The sequence below is a fragment of the Poecilia reticulata genome, linkage group LG14 (assembly GCF_000633615.1).
Source record: "Poecilia reticulata strain Guanapo linkage group LG14, Guppy_female_1.0+MT, whole genome shotgun sequence".
NCBI lineage: Eukaryota > Metazoa > Chordata > Actinopteri > Cyprinodontiformes > Poeciliidae > Poecilia > Poecilia reticulata.
In genome coordinates, this window is record NC_024344.1 from 13740773 (window position 1) to 13760733 (window position 19961).

The 19961-nt window shown below is 38.4% G+C and overlaps 2 protein-coding genes across 2 annotated transcripts in view; both read right to left on the minus strand.

Moving 5' to 3' along the window:
- Nucleotides 1–9068, minus strand: part of LOC108166858 (uncharacterized) — a 25775-nt gene extending 16707 nt beyond the window's left edge. Inside the window, exons 1-3 of the mRNA XM_017308511.1 lie at nucleotides 7036–9068; nucleotides 6668–6700; nucleotides 4588–4905 (exon numbers count right to left, since the gene is read on the minus strand). Of these exons, the coding sequence (XP_017164000.1) occupies nucleotides 4588–4905; nucleotides 6668–6700; nucleotides 7036–7072 (388 nt within the window). The 5' untranslated portion in view covers nucleotides 7073–9068. The remainder of the gene's footprint in view (nucleotides 1–4587; nucleotides 4906–6667; nucleotides 6701–7035) is intronic.
- Nucleotides 9069–10084: 1016 nt separating this feature from the next.
- On the minus strand, nucleotides 10085–18649 carry LOC103475903 (obscurin-like). Its single transcript, XM_017308512.1, has 11 exons — nucleotides 18571–18649; nucleotides 17911–18105; nucleotides 16601–16921; nucleotides 14058–14324; nucleotides 11862–12113; nucleotides 11592–11708; nucleotides 11449–11464; nucleotides 11294–11370; nucleotides 10972–11022; nucleotides 10318–10365; nucleotides 10085–10127 (listed from the first exon to the last, which is right to left on the minus strand). Exons 1-11 carry the CDS (start codon nucleotides 18647–18649, stop codon nucleotides 10120–10122), a joined length of 1431 nt encoding a protein of 476 aa, XP_017164001.1. The 3' UTR covers nucleotides 10085–10119.
- Nucleotides 18650–19961: the final 1312 nt, after the last annotated feature.

A 19961-nucleotide genomic window follows, 5' to 3' on the forward strand; every position in this document is an offset into this window, starting at 1 on the left:
GGGGCAGCAGCTTCAGAAGGGAGGCCCAGACTTCCCTCTCCCCAGCCACTTTTTCCAGCTCCTCCGGGGAAATCCCAAGGCGTTCCCAGGCCAGCCGAGAGACATAGTCCCTCCAGCGTGTCCTGGGTCTTCCACAGGGCCTCCTCCCGGTGGGACGTGCCCGGAACACCTCACCAGAGAGGCGTCCAGGAGGCATCCTGACCAGATGCCCGAACCACCTCAACTGGCTCCTCTCGACATGGAGGAGCAGCGGCTCTACTCTGAGTCCCTCCCAGATGACCGAGCTTCTCACCCTATCTCTAAGGGAGAGTCCAGCCACCCTGCAGAGGAAACCCATTTCGGCCGCTTGTATTCGTGATCTCGTTCTTTTGGTCATGACCCAAAGCTCATGACCATAGATGAGGGTGGGAACGTAGATCAACTGGTAAATCGAGAGCTTCGCTTTTTGACTCAGCTTTCTCTTCACCACGACGGACCGTTTCATGGCGGACGCTGCCCCAATCCGCCTGTCGATCTCCCGCTCCCTTCTTAGCCTCATACGTGAACAAGATCCCCAGATACTTAAACTCCTCCACTTGAGGCAGATCAACCCCCCTGACCCGGAGAAGGCACTCTACCCTTTTCCGGCTCAAGACCATGTCCTCGGATTCGGAGGCACTGAGCCTCATCCCGGCCACTTCACACTCGGCGGTGAACCGCTCCAGTGACAGCTGCAGATCATGACTTGATGAAGCCAATAGGACCACATCATCTGCAAAACGCAAAGATGCGATCCTAAGGCCACCAAAACGGATCCCYTCRACACCTCRGCTGCACCTAGAAATTCTGTCCATAAAAGTAATGAACAGAATCAGTGACAAAGGGCAGCCTTGGCGGAGTCCAACTCTCACTGGAAACGAGCCCGACTTACTGCCGGCAATGTGGACCAGACTCTGACACCGCACTCTGACTGTCCGTATCAAAGGGCCCGGTACCTCGTACTCCAGGAGAACCCCATACAGGGCCCCCAAAGGGACACGGTCGAACGCCTTCTCCAAGTCCACAAAACACATGTAGGCCAGTTAGGYGAACTCCCATGCACCCTCCAGGACCCTGCTGAGGGTGTAGAGCTGGTCCAGTGTTCCACGACCAGGACGAAAACCACACTGCTCTTCCTGAATCCGAGGTTCGACTATCCGACAGACCCTCCTCTCCAGGACCCCTGAATAGACCTTACCAGGGAGGCTTAAGAGTGTGACCCCCTGTAATTGGAGCACACCCTCCGGTCCCCCTTTTTGAACAGGGGGACCACCACCCCAGTCTGCCAATCCAAGGGAACTGCCCCCGATGTCCATGCAATATTGCAGAGTTGCGTCAGCCAACACAACCCTGCACCATCCAGAGCCTTAAGGAACTCCGGCCGCATCTCATCCACCCCGGGGTCCTGCCACTGACCCCTGAGGTCGCTGAGCACCTCAGCGACCTCGTCCCCAGAGATTGGAGAGCCCGACCCGGAGTCCCCAGGCTCAGCTTCTTCAATGGAAGGCATGCTGGTGAGATTGAGGAGGTCTTCGAAGTATTCCACCCACCGGCCCACAATGTCCCGAGTTGAGGTCAGCAGCGCACCATCCCCACTATAAACAGTGTTGGTGCTGCACTGCTTCCCCCTCATGAAACACCGGATGGTGGACCAGAATTGCCTCGAAGCCATGCGGAAGTCTTTCTTCATGGCCTTTCCAAACTCCTCTCACACCCGAGTTTTTGCCTCAGCGACAACCCGAGCCGCATGCCGCTTTGCCTGCCGGTACCCATCAGCTGTTTCTGGAGTCCCACAGGCCTAAAAGGCCCGAGAGGACTCCTTCTTCAGCCTGACAGCATCCCTCACCAATGTTGTCCACCAACGGGTTTGAGGGTTGCTGCCGCGACAGGCACCAACAACCTTGCGGCCACAGCTCTGATAAGCCGCCTCGCCAATGGAGGCACGGAACATGGCCCACTCAGATTAAATGTCCATGCGTCAAGGGAAGGCCGACTATTTCTAGCCAGAACCTCTCAGCCTCACACACTAGCTCCGGCTCCTTCAACACCAGAGAGGTGACATTCCATGTCCCAAGAGCCAGCTTCTGCAGCCGAGGATCAGACCACCAGGGTCCCCTCCCTCGGCTGCCTCCTCTTCGGGCTGAGCCCGGCCGGGCTCCATGAGCCTGGCCACCAGGCGCTCACCATTGTGCCCCACCTCCAGGCCTGGCTCTGGAATGGGGCCCGATTTAGATTTTAAATTATATTGATTTAAAATCTAAATCTGCCAGTGGTGTGAATGATTTTCGGCTAAATTGTATGTTCAGGTTTTTTTTTATGTCTTTTTCCATGGATCAAGTAAAATATTATCCACCACTAAAAGTGGTTAGAACTGACTTGTTGTACTACTTCACTTCACTAATTACAAATATTTCCTCTAATGGTTGACGAAACTACCTTCATAAAAAGGTTAATGAGTTAGAAATGGAGTCATTTCTCCATTTTTCCTCCAAATGATCATCCATTATCTTCTGATCTCTGATAAATCAGTTTATCAGTGTGATCTTCCTCCTCATCATCCTCAGGTTGTTCTCAGTTTGAAATCAGATCTTTGCTTCTTTAAGTTCAGTAAATGGTTAGAAGTTAATTGGATCATACTGTCCACTTCACAGACTGTTAAATAAATTATTTGAAAGGTTATGATAGTTGAATATGGTTGAAATCTCATTAAATCAGTTTAAGTTAATTTTAGAGAAATAATTTATTGTTTCTTCAAGAAATCTAATGTTATCATATTTCTACCTTTGTGTTGGAAATAAAATCAAGTACGTAATCACCATGTATAGCTAAAAAATTACACTGCTGATGAAATAAAACAATATCAGTGATATTATACAGCGAGTCAGTGTAGATCTGAGGAGAATAAAGTAAAGTTAGTAAAAATTAATGTGGCACATTTTCAAAGACAAATGTCCAAGTGTTTCACAGGAAGTGTAACCTAACTAACTGCACAGCAATGTACAATACAACGAGTAAAAAACAATAAAATCCTAAATAAATATGATAAACGCTCAAGTCTAGCTAAAAGTTTCCCTGAATAAAAATGTCTTTTGAATGTTTTATACTCCAAAATATAATCTGATGTTATTATTTTTTCTTGACAAAACAAAAAAAGATTTAAGCTTTGTATGAGCAGCAGATCATCCATCCATCCATCCATTTTCTTGCACCCTTTTTCCCTCAGTGGGGTCGGGAGGGGTGCTGGTGCCCATCTCCAGCCAACGTTTCGGGCGAGAAGTACACCCTGGACAGGTCGCCAGTCTGTCGCAGGGCAAGCAGCAGATCAATTTTCATCAAAGATAAAAAAATTAAGATTTTAATTTGAATGTTTACTTTTAAACCTCTGGAATAGTATTTTATTTTTATTTTTTACACAAAAAAGACCAAAAAACATCCTGATACACCCAACAGGCTTTAGAGCATTAACATTAGTTATAATGGAATAGAACATAAAAATGAATCTAGGCAAAAACTTTTTTTGCAGAATTAATTATTTTTGATTTAGCCTAAGACAAAACATATTTTTACAATAATAGATATATTTATGATTATGATATTTATGAAATGCAAAAATAGGAAATAAGAAAACAAAAAAACATAATAAACCACATCTTACTGTGTACACTGATGTTGATGGCGTTGCTAAACTCTCCAGACTTTGACTCACACCAGAACACTCCACTACCATACCAGGAAAGGTTAATGGTACATGCAGATCCAGTCGTTGTCCTCTGGTAAGAGCAGGTAAAGTATGACAGTTGATTTGTTTCTGCAAACTTCCTCACTCTCCACCCAGTAGAGTTTCCCTCACAGCTCAGAGACACAGATTCAGATCTGAAGTGTTGAACTCTGTCAGGATTCACTGAGAGAGAAGCTGCTGGACGAGGATCTGGAAACGAGACAAGATTTCAGCTGGGAACAGAAACATCTTTAAGATTATTCATTACAAATGATTTGTTTCTATAGTAATAAAAATTACAGGAAATATTTCAGCAAGCTGATCAAATTTTGATTACTGCTTTAAAATATTAATAATGAAATAAACTACCATAGTGGAAATAACTTCATCTTTTCCAAAAACAAGTTGGATTTTATCTGAGAATGTTTAACAGCCTCTAATAATTAATGTTTTAATTCATCTCTAAACCTGATGGCTGATTTTATTTCCAACCCTCTGACTGCTTGCTGACTTCTTTAGTTTTCTGTAATCAGTTTGTGGATTTGTCAACAATCTTCACAAAATCACTTTTTACCTGATATTTCTGTCATGTTGAACATGAAACAAGTAGAAATGTTACAGTAAGAATCCAGGATAAGTTATGATTATTATCCAATAATGTGAATGATCTATTAGTTTACTATGTTGAACATATATTTTTCTTCCCAATGTGTCAAATGTTCATAATCAATTTACATTTTTTTAAATAAATAATTAAAAAAAACATTTAAAATAAGACAAATGCTGGATCAAGTTAAAAAAAACCTCTTAAAACTTTGTTTTATTGAGAGCAAAGAAATAAAGAAACTGACCTGCAGACCAGATAAGCTTTGGTTCACTGTAATCAGTGTAAATCAGTTGTTCTCCTCTTCCTGCTCTGCACACAAATCCTGCTGTGTGAGTCGGTCCATCAATGATGAAGTTCTGCTCAGTCCCGTTGGTGCTGCCAGGAAGCAGCTCATAGCTGTAGAACGGTTTCTGGTTCCACTTGGATGGATCAGGAACAGCTTTATACCAGAAGAACCTCCATCCTGCTGGTTGATGCTCCAAACCCTCACAGCTCAGAGTCACTGAGGCTCCAGGATTCAGCCATGATGGAGACACAGAGAGGACAGGCTGAGGGGGAGACGCTGATGGAGAGAGATTAGAAACTGGGTCAAACTTATATCCACAACCTCTCTCTTTTCTCTTCATTTTATTCCTCTTAAAGATTTATTATTGTTATATATACTGAAATTGAAGTAATAACCATAATAATAATAATAGCTGATGCTCCCTCTGGTTGTTACCTTTAACTTTGATATTTTACTTCCTTTTTCAGTAACATTATATTTTTACATTATTCTTTTCTTACAATGTGAACTTTATTTCATTAAACACTTTCATTTTTCTCTTATCACATAAATCAGGGACTAGAAACACTGATCAATATAATCTATTGAATCTTTATTCCTTGTATCACTGAACTCTAAGATGACTTTGATCGATGTCTCTAAGAACTTTCTGAAACTTTTTCAGACATTTTCTTTGGACTTTGGCTTCTTTAATATATACTGCTCAAAAAATAAAGGGGACACTTAAACAACACAATATAACTCCAAGTAAATTAAACTTCTGTGAAATCAGTGTTCCCTTTATTTTTTTGAGCAGTGTATATTTTGTAATCTCATTCAAAGATGTTCAGAAAATCTGAATCTATTGCAATATAAAGAAATTAATGGTTGGCCTAAAGCTGTTGTAAAACTAACAATAATTTTCAGCTGCATGTAATTTTTAAACTTCTGTTTCATCTTGTGAATATTAATTTCTGTAAATTAATGTATAAGTTGTGCTACATTTAGCACAACGTATGTAGCACAACTACATAAGTTGTAGTTGTGCTACTGATTAGCCATCATGGCCATCAGAGCATTTTTTGTCATGCTCTTCTAATGACAAAAAATAAAATGTGTCCATAAGAAGGTAAATATTTTGCTCACATTCAAATCATTTTATTTACTAACATAAAGATACTAAAATTATAATTTGGTGGAAACCAGCAAGGCTTTTACAACATTTGGCAACTGTCTGATAATCTACTTTGTTTTGTCTTTGAAATTATAAATTGACACTTTAGGACAGTGTTGAGAGTCGTCAAATCAACACAAAGAGGAACAAGCTGTTCCGTGCAACCATAGGTTCCAAAATGTGTTTTCATTTTTGTTGAGCTGCCTCAAAACAGGTCAATATATTCCAGTAATGCAAGAAAATATTGTTGCAGAAAGAAATATTACTTTAGTATCACAAGAATTGTGATACTAAAGTGCCAATTACGTCAAAGTTTCTTTCTATGCTGCACCTTTTGTCATGATCCGTGTTTCTGTGTATTTATTTGTAGGGTTTTCTGTGTTGAGTTTCGTTCCTGTGAGTCTCAGTCTCTGCGTCTTCCCCGTTGATTGCTTCCCAGGTGTGTCTCGTTCCCTTGATTACCCCGTGTGTATTTAAGTCCACCTGTCGTCTCTGTCTCTTGTCGGATCGTTGTCGTACGTCAGTTGTTGTGTGTTGGCTCTCCAGTTGAACTGTTAAGTTCTGGTCTGCTTAGCTCTCGTTTTCAGTCTTCAGTATATCCGTTGCTACCGGTAACTAGCTGTGTGCTACACCCTCTGCCATGCCGCCTGTATCGGCCTACATTAAATTCATCATTCCTTCACAACCTGGGTCTCTGCGTCACTCCTCACCACCACCTCAACCACCCAATTTATGAAACCACTAGGTTCCATTTGAATAGAAAAGATAAATACATTAGAAGAAATGCAAACGGTATTTATTTTTCCTTTAAGTAATGTTAGCTGAATTAAACAAGCAGAAAACAAAAACAAAAAAAGAAAAGACACTCCAAAACAACTTACTTACCTTCAGCACGTCCATGAAGCACAGAACTGAGCACTGCAATAAAGATCAAGGCTCGGTCAGACATTATCCAGCTAATAATATTTACAATGATATTTTATTTTATTAATTTTAGATATTTTTTTTTTTAATAAACTGATGGCTTAAAAATAAAGAAAAGACATAACCACATTATGTCCAAAAATGCACGTAGATTGTTTCTTTGTCAAAACTGAGATAAAAGTTGCTTGAATTACAATGCTGACTACGGAAAGAGGAAAAAGACTTTAGTGTTCTGTTTTCAGCGCTGTCAGATCTTAACAGAGATACACGCTCACATGTTATCATGAAGAAACATTTTCTTTAAACTCTGAAGTCAGTGATGTACTTACAGGAAAATCCCAGCATGCAGAGCAGAGCAGGTTTCATCCTGGCATCCAGAACGACTGCACAGCTCAACTGAACGGCTTCTACTTTGTTTGAATTGTGTTCATATAAAAGGAGAAGTTAAGTCTAAAATATATATGACATCAATAAGTTTCATGCTTCTACTTCTTAGTAACCCCTTTCTGTGTTTCCTTCCCTTTCACATTAACTTCACGTCTTATCAGCCACTTTAACTGCAGCACTTGATGCTGGTTTGCATTTCATGTTCCCTGCAGATATTTGAACTTTGGTTATGCACAACAATCTGTGTAGACTCACAAAAACAACCACAAAAAAAAGTACAAAATTTTAATTCATATCGCTGATATTTACATACAAAAGCAGCTGCTGTGTCATAATTGACAAAGAACAGTTTGCCCATTCTCATTTTTATGCAGTCCTGTTTAAATGTGCGAGTTTCTTACTGAAAGAGAAATGCTGAAACAGGAACTTCAAACTTCTGCCACTGACTGACCATCATCCTCTCTGATGTTACCCACTTACATGTTATATGCTGCAGAAGAACGGAACATATTATATGTATTATGTTCTGTTCTTAATATAAATAATTTATAATAATATGTTATAAATAATATTTGAACAATGAACAAAAAGCACCAGCAGATTGAATAGGTTTGTTTGCATCAAAGGACAACATGGAGTCACCCAGAACAAACTATGTGCACGGCCGCTCTGGAGACAGAATAGTTATGCATGCTGTTGGATTTTGGGAGGAGGTTGTCCCAAAAACTACTGGGAAAATGTATCGCAGCACCGTGGGACCGAGCAGCACAGTTGGAACTTATTAGCACATTTCTTATGTGTGGTTGAGCTATGTGTGAATGTGTGTGTGTGTGTGTGTGCATACATCGTTGTTGGGCGAGGATATGTGTGAAAATGGCGGTCATACCGTGTTATCAGATGTATGTATTTCCTGGAACAAAGTCTGTGTAAAAAGATGGCTGATCTGATGGACCACATGTACATGTACTTCAGAGCTACTGCGGTCAGTGTGAAGCTGTTGAGGCCTGATTGGTCTGGACAGAGTCAGATGGCCACTGCTTCGGTTGTTCAATACCTGATTCACTAGTTAATAAGGAGGTGAGACTTATGGTGTGTTTTAATGTTCATTGTATCAAACATATTTACAAACTTTAAAGAGTCAGAAGCAAAAGTTGACGACATAATAACCTAGGTTCAGTCAACAAAAGATTATTTGTCATCAGTAGCCTTGTTAATGGACCACATAGCATTATGTTTTGAGCATATGTTGAAAGAAAATGTATGAAAACTCACTATGAGACAAAAGAGTCACGTGATAATAAAGCAGAATCTGAGTGGACAGTTAGAATGAAGTCGTTAATTTTAGGTTGTAGATCCAAACTGCAGTTCATACTACTGACCACAAGATGTCATCAAAGAAAACTGTGTTGAAAAGCTTTGACTAATCAACCTTGTTTTGAAACCACAAAACACAATTTGGCCAACACTGTAAAGGTCATATTTTGCCTTAGTTAGTCGTTGTTTCCAGTCTGACAGATCTACCACTCGTAACCATAGCAACCTTCTTTGTCCAGTGCAGGTCCACAGGTCTTGTTTGTGTTCATGATCAAGAAAGAATCCAGTCATGTCTTAAGAGCTCATGTTTAGTGAAATATGGCCAAAAGTTTTATAACTGCTGGCCCAATCAAAATTTTGTAATTGTCCTTTTAATGCACAACATCTGTCAAAAAACCCAAAGCTTGGTAAGGTGAAAAGTTTTTCATTGTCATTATGAGACATTTAAGGTCATATACATTGTGTTTGTAGTACTATGTGACCTATGATTTGGAACTTATTTGTTTTAACAGCAGATTTTCATATAAAGAAAGAAAATATTCAACAAATTTAAGTATTTGCCACAAGTAAACTTTGGACTCATAACATCATAAATAGGAAGACTTCAGCTTCCATCCATTCCATGGGGTCAGGAGGTGCTGGTGCCAATCTCCAGCTAACGTTATGGGTGAGAGGCAGGGGTCACCCTGGACAGGTCACCAGTCTGTCACAGGGCAACACAGAGACACACAGGACAAACAACCATTCACACACACACACACGCACGCACGCACACACCCACACACACACACACACACGCACACACACACACACACACACACACACACACACACACACGCAGTAACACCTGGGGACAATTTAGAGACCAATTAACCTGACAGTTTTTGGACTGTGTTATTAGGAAGCCGGAGAGAACCCACACATGCACAAGCAGAACATGCAAACAGCCTGAGCTGGGAATCAAACCCAGGACCTTCTTGCTGCAAGGCAACAGTGCTACCAACTGCTCCACTGTGCAGCCCTGTGACACGTTATTGTACTGTTTTAATCTCTAGGAGAAAAAAGGTTACTTTAAATACTTGGATGTGACGTTCTTATCAGTAATAGTTCCCCTAATAGCAGAAATATGTCATATTCCTGTCAACATCTTGGGAGTTAAATGAGTCTAGAAGCAAATATGGAGCCCACACATCTCTTCCCAAAATTACCTTGATAAGGCAGCAACAACTCATTCAAGAGGTCACAGTTGTCTCCACAACAGCATCCAAAGAACTGTAGGCCTCACTAGGTACTAAGGATGGCCCAAGCAGTTAGTAGGTGAGGAAGAACCAAGAACAGCTCAGCTAAGATCCTCCGTGACAGGATGTCAACTTTTACTAGCAAGTTCCACTCCACTGTCACCTCATGCTTCCTCTGTGTGGGGGATCGGATCACTGGAAAACAATCTGCTGGGTTTTTCACACTGAATAAAATGAACTGATTGTTTCCCTCCTTCTCAAGCAACTTGAAATGTAATACAAGCCCTTTCAGTAAATATTAGAGACTGAGATAAAAATACAAAAAACTGCATACAAGTTTGCATAAGTTGACATTATTGTATTTTACAGATGTAATTTAGAAAAAACAAATATTGGGCTTCATATAGAAGCTATTAAAGCATGTAAACAGCATGTCGTTTACAAAGCAGCAGCATCATCTGTTCCTGCATGGCTCTATTTTCCTGTGGAAGGACAGAAAATTAGGTGAAACGTTTGTACATTTATCAGAATTAGAAATGATAATATATTTAGCTAAATCTACATGTTAATCTGAAGAATAACATTGTTGGCCAGAATCTGTCAGATACATTGTGAAAAAATACTGACTGACATTGGCTAACAGTGGCCAATTGTGTGTTGAGGTGTATTTACCTGGTTTAATGAAAACATATGAAGCTTCCCTTGGCTGATGAGACCTCGCTAAAATAGAAGCATAAAGTATTAAACTGTAATGGAAATTGTATTTTAGTAAAAAAAAGTCCAATTTAAAGAGTGGTAACTATACAAATATTTAAATATTCATCTTTGAAGGTTGAGGAACACATCAAGACAAAATACATGGACTAAGTATCATTGAAAATTTAAGACTATTAACATGTAATTTAATAAAAAGAAAGACTTTAAACGACTGCAGACATAACATTTTATTGCTCTTGTTCTGGTAATTTCAACTCATATTCCAGTGTACATCATAAAATGATTTTTTTCTGTGAACTCTGTGACAGAATATAGACAACGTTTTATTTGTTGACAGAAAATAGTAAATAATAATTTGTCTAAGTTGCTCTTGAAAATAAGACCCTGTTTCGTGAGACTTTTTCTGTATGAATTAAAGTGAAGCAAAAAATCAAAATAAGTTAAACATAAATCTTGAAATGTGCCAAAAAATTAACTTTTCACAATTTAAGACACAATATGATAATCTCACTGACCCTCTCGTCTATATCTGTGTCTTAACTCAATGTTTCTGCTCATGTCTGTGTGTTTTACTAACAAGAAAACATAAAATATATGAACTCTAATTACCTGGTTTCATAAAAACATAAATTCCTTCCTCTGGGTCACAAGGTCTCCTTGCTAAAATTGCCAGAAAAAAAAGAAGAAATTTTAATCTTACTTTGTGTTTCATATGTTTTATGTGTTGGAGAAACTTATTTTTCATTTTAAAGTGGGAAACAGAAAAACTTCATAATTCTTCTAGAAATATGAAGAATTTCTAGAACAAAGCCCATGTTGACTGATGATGCTTTGGTTGATGTTTTTTATTACAAGAAATTGACTTACTATAACAAAAAGAAGAAGGAAATTAAATTTTTCAATTAAAGTGATAATTAATTCTGTAACTAACCGTGTTGTTGAGCAGGACTTTTAAGCTGCTTCTCTTGATGATCTGTGGAGGAGCGCTGACTCACTGATCGCATCAATCTGCAAATATTAAAGTGATATAAAATTCAACATGAAGCAAAGCATTGAGGATTCATATTCAAGACATTTCATACTGACCTTATGCTGCATAAATCTGTGGGTGGATATGAAAGGATTTTGTTTGAACATGTAATCTCTCAGTTTCATATTCAATTATCAGAATACAATTGTAATTGTCTGTAAGTATGTAAATGATTCCGGTGGCAAGATAAAACTCTTACCTCTGTATCGTCTGTGGCACCAGAACAAGAGCAGGAGAATAAAGAGAACAATTCCAATAACTGGTCCAATGACCAGCAGGACAGGAAATGAAGGACTGACAGGACTGGATACAGTTTCTGGAAATGAAAAACATGAGAAAAAAATAGGATTTCAAACTTGAGCACAGACAGAAATCTGTAGATCACCACAAAAACATCCTCAGTGTTCATCTTGTTCTCCTTTAAAAGTTTTATTGCATAAAATAAATCAAACACTTTCCTCCTCCTCACCTCTAACAGACATCCAGCTCCTTGGTGAATCTTTTCCTGAATGTTGACATTTGTAAAAACCTTCATCTGACTTTGACACTGCAGAGATATTCAGCTCCTCTCTGCTGTCATTCTGGATGAGTTTATCATTATGATAGAAAAACACATTGGAGAGAAGATTTTGATGTTTATCTCTGCAGCTCAGAGTAACAGGATCTCCTTCAGTCACAGGATGAACAGGACTCACCAGGATAATACCATCATAATTATCATCTGTAAAATAATCAGATAGTATTCAGTTCAAGAACATTTCTTTAAGCTGTGTCAATAATTTAAAGTGCAAAGTGTAATGTTATTTTTTGTAGACAACAAGGTTTGTGCGATCAGATAAAAAAATGTGATAAAATCTTCTAACAGTTTTACAATAAATTACTGGAAGAACCAGACTCAATTTGAATCTGAGAGAGAATCTGTGGAGAGAGCTAAATATTAGGGTCAGGATAACCTGAGCTCATCAAAGACAAAACACAAGTGGAAATATGTCAATTTCCACTTGTAATAATAATTGATTATAATTGTTTCCTTAATGTAATGCCAAAAATATTTTTACACTGAATTTCGTGAAGAGTATAAAACTTTTGACATGCTATTTTTATGATCTAAGTAAAACAAACATTTTAATTATTATCATAGAAATGTATCCTACGTCAACATTGTGCTCTTTTCTGTTGAGAGATGCTTGTCCTGTTTTTGTATTTAAAAAAAAACTCTTTATTGTTGATTGAAAAATAATTTACAATATAAAAACTGCCAGAGGTTGGAATCATTTTTAGCTCAATTTATTTCTAAATCAGTTCTGATTCCATTGGAATCAAACTCTTATGTTTTGTCAAACAAAAAGTGGTTATGACTGTTACTTCAATGAACTCTCGACAAATGTTTCCTCAAATGAACATGCAAAAAAATTCATGAATTGGTTGATGGATTAGAAATTCTGTATGAATGCAGTCATTTCTCTATTTTTACTACAAATGATCGTCCAACATAGAAGCTCCATCAGTTTCTATGTTTGGTCTTCCCTCACCTTATCTCCTCTAATCTGTGTTCTCCTCAGGTTGAAAGGTAAACCTCAGTCATATCTACTTCTTTAAGTATAGGACATGGCTGAAACATTAAGTGGGTCTGACAACTGTTCACTTCATATGGTTTTAAATAAATAATTTATTTAAACACTGCACTGCAGATTCACATGGACAGGGGTCAAAGGAGCTTGACTGTGTGTATATTAGCCTTTCTGTGAACTCAACAGGAATTCACTGAGAGACATAAAATGTGGAGCTCTGAGGGAGAGTTTCCCTACCTGTTTAAATTAGAAAACTGATAAAAACTCTGTCTCACGGGAAGGAGACAAAGCGCCTTTAGGCTCTGAGGAAAAAAACCCCTTCACTCCACCAGAGACACTGCGAAAATTCACATACGGCAGAGAGAAAGGCACGCCTTCTGAAACAAAAGGGTTGTGCCCGGAACTGAAAGACCACATCGTTGGGGTCCGCCCCATGGCGTTCTCCGCAAGAGGGTGCATCCTCGAAATGTGTCCCCCATATTTTGTCTTCGTGTTTTGTCTTCGTCTCAAGTAATTATGTCTTGGTTTGTGGTTTCAGATGACTATGATGAGTTGTGTGATATTATGCATTTGATTGTTTGAATAAATTCTGAATGATTGTTAAAGCTGAACAGTGACCTTTGTGTTGTCTTAGCGGTTTCGCTGATACACACGACATCATGGACTCGGGGAATGAAGGAAGACGACACGAGCACAAAGTTTGAACAATTATTCTCTCAACAGCCACTAAGTGTTACACTCTTTAAAGTAACATAATCTGATGAGTTGATTTTAGCTTCGTATGAGCAGAAGAGCAATCCACTGGAAATAATTTATATCATGGATGATCAATTTTACATTTTAATCTGAACAGTTTTTAAATAGTGATAAAAAAAACAACAATCTGATGCCATACAAGGGACTTTAGTTTAATTATAATGGCAGAAAAATGGCACAAAAACATTCAATCAATTATTTTATGGTTTAACCTCAGTCTATAAAACACAGCAGAAAAAGTCAACAACCTTCCATAAAGTGTATGCGATTACATTTACGATATAATAATTGATTACCATGTTTAAAGAAAGAAAAAAAGACTATAAACCATATCTTACCCTGTACAGTGATGTTGACAGCATTGCTAAACTCTCCTGATCCAGAATCACACCAGAAAACTCCACTACCATACCAGTATTGGTCGATGGTGCATGTAGATCCAGTCATTGTCCCCCAGATGGAGCAGTCTGACAGTCCATCTGTTTCGGTAAACCTCCTCACTCTGCACTTAGCACAGTTTCCCTCACAGGACAGAGACAGAGGGTCAGATCTGAAGTGTTGAACTCTGTCAGGATCCACTGAGAGAGAAGCTGCTGGATGAGGATCTGGAAACAAGACAGGATTTCATCTGAGAAGAGAATCATCTTTAAAATGTTTCATTACGAATGGTTCCTTGCTTTGCTTTTTATTATAATAAAGATCAGAGCAAACATTTCAGCAAGTTGATCAAACTCTTATTTCTGCTTTAAAATTTTCCAAATATTTCAGTGCTTCTCAAAGGAAATAGACTACTGAAGTGGAAATATATTAAAAAAAACAAGTTGTAGTTCACATGTGAATATTTAACAATGTCTCCTGATCAATGTTTCCTTTTTTTTTCAGTTCTAAAGCTGATAGGTGATTCGTCTACATCCCTGCCAACGTATTTAGCTTTTATTTATCCAGTTGTGTACATTTGACAGAAATCAACAGAAAATTACTTTTTACCTCATATTTCTGTCAATTTGGACTCATAGCAAGTAAAAATGTTACAGTAGAATCCTGGTTAACTAATGTCTTTTATCTGATAATGTAGTTAATCCATCAGTTGGTAACTATGATGAAAGTATCTTTTTTTTGCAAATGTGTCACAAGCAGGGGCGCGGTAAAGGGGTGAAAAATGATGACGATTCTAGGGGCCCTGACCAAAAGGGGGCCCTCCACAATTGAATTATTTATATTTTGTTCACAGACATAAAATAAAAAAATGGGATCCTGTCAAATACTAAATTAATCATATTGTATTTTCAAAGATTGTTTTTAGCAGTACAAGTTTCATGTTACCCCTCCCAGACCAAAAAACACACATCCGTTTTTGCCCTGAACCCCCCTATCTGCGTTAAATGGTTTGTTCCTGCTTGGAGCGCTTAACAGTGACATGTGCAGCTACAGTCGGTAGAAGCTGCAGCTGAATGCAGCGGTGACTGCGGCAGTTACTATGCTGCCCAGAAAAGTTATAAGATCAGGTTTTCAAAACAAAGAGAGAAGGAGAGAGAGAAAAAAGGCAAGAGTGTTAACTTATAAACCAATTTTTCTCCAAGAGAGGTGGGTAGACTATGTGAGATTACCAACCATTTAGCATAGTTAGCTTAGCAACAAACTACTGTTTGCCTCCTTTTCACTAGCATTTAATGAATTAAGGAAAAAAATTACCAACATATTCATTTATTTAACTTGTTCCCTGTGCTTTTTACCACTTAACAGATGAGTCAGTCAGCAGCAGCTCTAACCCACGTCCCTCCTACCCTGTTCTCTCCTGAGTGAAATTAAAGCTGCAGTATGTCACTTTTATATAAATATTTTTTTCACATATTTTTTAAAACTGTCATTATGTGGTGACAGTATGGTATGAGGTAATCTGTGAAAAATCTATTTCCTCTGCCTTCTCCCAGCGCTAGAAACAACCTGTCAGTGGCAGAAGAGTTTTAGTGCTGTCAATCAATCTCATGTGGTTCTGCTCATCCTTCCTCCCCCTCGATTTGTGCCATGCTGCAGCTAGCATAGCACAGAGCTGTGCAGATTCAAACTGTGAATGCTCAGTTTAGTTAGAATAGCTACCAATGACGGCAGATAAACGGTTTCTTGTAATAATAAGTTGTTTCTCCACCATTAGCACTTGATGCAGTGAGTGAATGAGGCTAATTGACAGCGCTAAGAGCGTCCTAGTTCTGATTGGGTGTTTCGGTCAGAACGGTGCATTACTTTAACCAGTGATAGTAATTCAGGAAGGAGATGGAGGAGATTGATTGGTTTCACAGATTATCTCTCATAACAAATTGCTACAACATCGTGACAGCTTTAACACATATGGAGAAAACATATTTTTTATTAAAGTTACATCCTGCAGCTTGAATAAAATACAACTACATAGCATTTTTTAGAAGTCTGGATTGCTTTATGTGTAGTTGCATGTTGCTTTTGACTGTTGCTCCTGGGGAGAGACATTTCAGTAATTTAAAACTAATAGAAAAAAATTAAGCAACCTACTTGCATACTGGATGTGGACTGTTGGATGTTAAACTCATTAGCAGTAAATATTGTGCTAATTATCAGTATTGAACCAAAGAAAGCAAGGCAGATGCAAGCCTTTACAATTGTGACGCTTTTTATGGGTCAAATAGACTCAAAAAATTGTAACAGCAGCTGCGCAGGGGGGGCCAAACACATTTTTTGTCAGAGGGCCCAAGATTTCTGGCAGCATCCATGCTCATAAATGAACAGAAGTCAATCCTAGAATTTGTTTTTAAAATTAAATTTAAAGAAATATTTAAAATAAAAGTTACCTCAGGTTAACAATGTCTGAAACTCATTTTTATTTGAGGGCAAAGAGAAATAAACTGACCTGCAGACCAGACAAACTTTGGTTCACTGTAATCAGTGAAAAATGTTGGTTCTCCTCTTCCTGCTCTGCACACATATTGTGCTCTGTGAGTTGGTCCATTAATGGCATAGGAGTTCTGCTCCGTCCTGTTAGGGTTGTTAGCCAGCAGCTCAAAGCTGTAGAATGGTACATGGCACCAGGTAGGCGGATTGGTAACAGTTTTATACCAGAAGAACCTCCATCCTGCTGGTTGATGCTCCAAACCCTCACAGCTCAGAGTCACTGAGGCTCCAGGATTCAGCCATGATGGAGACACAGAGAGGACAGGCTGAGGGGGAGACGCTGATGGAGAGAAATTAGAAACTGGGTTAAACAGATCATCTTTCATTTTTTTTAGTTTAATTCTTTTAAGGGTTATTATTCTTCTATCTCATATATTTAAGTCAAAATACACAATTAACAGGGATTCGCTCCGATTGATAGATGTCATTTTGATACAGTATTTTACTTGTTTTAATTATTATTATTTTTAACTTAATCTAATTTTACATTGTATTCTTAAAATTGAGTTTTATTTCACTAAACACGTTCAACTTCCTAGTCACACTGTTTAACTGTTTTTTTTAGTGTTTTTTTTTTTACTTTGATCAAGATTTCTCTGGACTTTCTGAAGTTCTTCAGAAATTTTCTTTGGACTTTGGCTTCTTTAATATGAATAAAAATCCCTTACAAACATCACCAGAAAATCTATCTCAATCAATTAATAAAAATAAAAATAAATTAAATGTTAGATTAAAGATCGTTAATGCCTAACATTTATATGTAATATCCGATAAGGCCTGCGACAGACTGGCAACCTGTCCAGGGTGTACCCCGCCTCTCACCCGAAACGTTAGCTGGAGATAGGCACCAGAAAATGGTCCATTCATTTTCTGTATACCCTTGTCCTTTAACCCATTAAAGGACAAGGGTGGATGGATCCGATGGATCCGATAGGGCATAAATATGATAAACTATCCATACACTATTACAAGTTTGCATGTACATTGTAGCAAATTTAACCTACTTTTGAATGAAAAATGTTTTCTGTTGATTTTCTGTTGTGCTACAGTTGAAGTTGCTGTTCTGTTACTTTGTTTCAAATTTTAAATAGAAATATTTTTAAGTGGCAAAAAGAAGGTTTTAAAATTGTTGTAAGAAATATTTTGTCCAAGTGAAACAAAATGAAATAATTTATTATTTATAATCAGTTATAAATGACAACTTACACACAGTTAGGTTAACAACATCACTCCATGGTGTCAAGATGAACCTTCCTCTGTTTCCTCTACAGCTGTATTCTCCACTGTCAGCATCAGTAGCTGAGTTGATCCTGTATTCACTGGATGTTGGAGAGTTTCTATTGGTTGGTCTCCATTCATACGTCCACTGAGTTCCTCCCTGGATCTCACATCTCAGAGTGACTTTCTCTCCTCTGTAGATCTGAGACCAGTTGGGCTGCAGAATCAAACTGGGTTTATTGGGATCTATAGGACAAAATATATAGTCAGGAAATTGCCAGAACAGAATATTTAATTTAACACTTAAAGTGACTAAAATCACTTTCTAACGTTGCAGAAAACATTTCTCTAACTTTTTTTGATCAAAACTATCCTGGATCTCTTTTAAAATTTGTATTTGTTTTAATTAGTAAAATCCTTTAAAACATTACAATGAAGTCAGACTGCCACCAGGTTATAAATAAATTAAGGATTGATGATGACATTTGATATGACTTGATATCTCTAGTAACATCAAAAAAGTTTGACATTACTGGAAATTAAATATTTATTTTATTTATTGGTTGATGATAAATGTTTCCTAAAAAAAAGGAGGATCAAATTGATATGATGGTGACTTCCTAACTAAACTCACCAGTTCTCCAGACTGTGACATTGTTGCTGGTTTCTGAGTAAAAAACTGGATCTCCTCTTCCTCCTCTACAGCTGTACTTTCCTCCCTCTGAGACTCTGATGGTTCCATCTGGTTCTGTGTTTCTGGAGGATCCAACTGCAGGATATTGTTGTCCATTTCTCAACCAGTCAAACTTCCAGCCAGTAGATCCATCCACAGAGCAGGTCAGTGTAACACTGCCCCCTGCTGGTATGACTCTTTCCATTGCTCTCAGTGTGGCTCTGGGTTTATCAGCTGTTGAGTTTGACAATGAGAACAAGAAGTAAACTATCAGAATATTAATTATTTCTGTTACAATAATAATAAATAAGCATTAAAACTGAACAATATTTTTCAAACTAAGGAGAAACATGAACTCTGCATGAGCTGGACCAGATTTTCTATCATGTTTCGTATCAATGAGAGCTGGGGGAACTGTAATTATTCCCGACCTTTCAAACGTGTTGAGATGTAAACACCGCATATAATTCTTTGTTCACAAAGATAAATCATTCTCACCACTCCCTCAACGGGCTCCTCCTTTCAGAGGAGATTTTTTTTTTTTGAGGGAGATTTTTTTTTTTTTCTTTTCCTAAAAACAATAACAGGCAATGCTTAGCCTGGTGGGCCGCCAGGCTTATAATACACTGGGGAAAACCCTGAACTTATTTTCTCAGTCTCCTGCGTGTGTTCTGCAAATGATTAGTACCTATCATGGCTGAAAGTGCTCACTAAAACCAGGAAGATGGAGCATATCACCCCAGTATTAAAGTCCCTATATTGGCTCCCTGTAGCTCAGAGAATGCACCACAAATCTGGAAGAAACTTACGGAAAACTGCAAAACCGCTGAAATACTAAATTTCTTTAAATCTAGACTTAAAACCTACCTGCTTAGAGTTGCTTCTGAAATATAATCAATGAAGCAACCAACAATCTGATGTGTAACGTTCTCACTTGACAAATTGTAACGCTTCAATTACTGACTGTTCAATGACTTTGTATTTTTGTTTTTGATGTGAAGCACTGTGAATGGCCTTGTTTTTGAGAGATGCTATGCAACTAAACATGATTGAAACGAAATACAGAATATTTTCAGTTTGAGTTGAGGTCAGACTGGCTCAATTGCTCCATTCCGTTAGCTCACAGTTTGATTCGTCTGCAGAAGTATTCTCCTCTGTGTAAAAGCAGAAAAATGCCAAAATTTACCCTTTGACCCAAAATGGCCACCTCCCTGTACATTTTAGGGAACACATCCAAATGAATGCTTTTCTTCATTTTGTGAGCTCTACATACATACCGAATTTCAGATCTCTAAGATGAATGGTTTGTCCCATCTCACGTTAGGGGGCGCTCTAGAGCAGTTTGGCCACTTGCGATTCCATCCATCCATCCACCCATTTTATTGCACCCTTGTCCCTCAGTGGGGTCGGGAGGGTTGCTGGTCCCTAT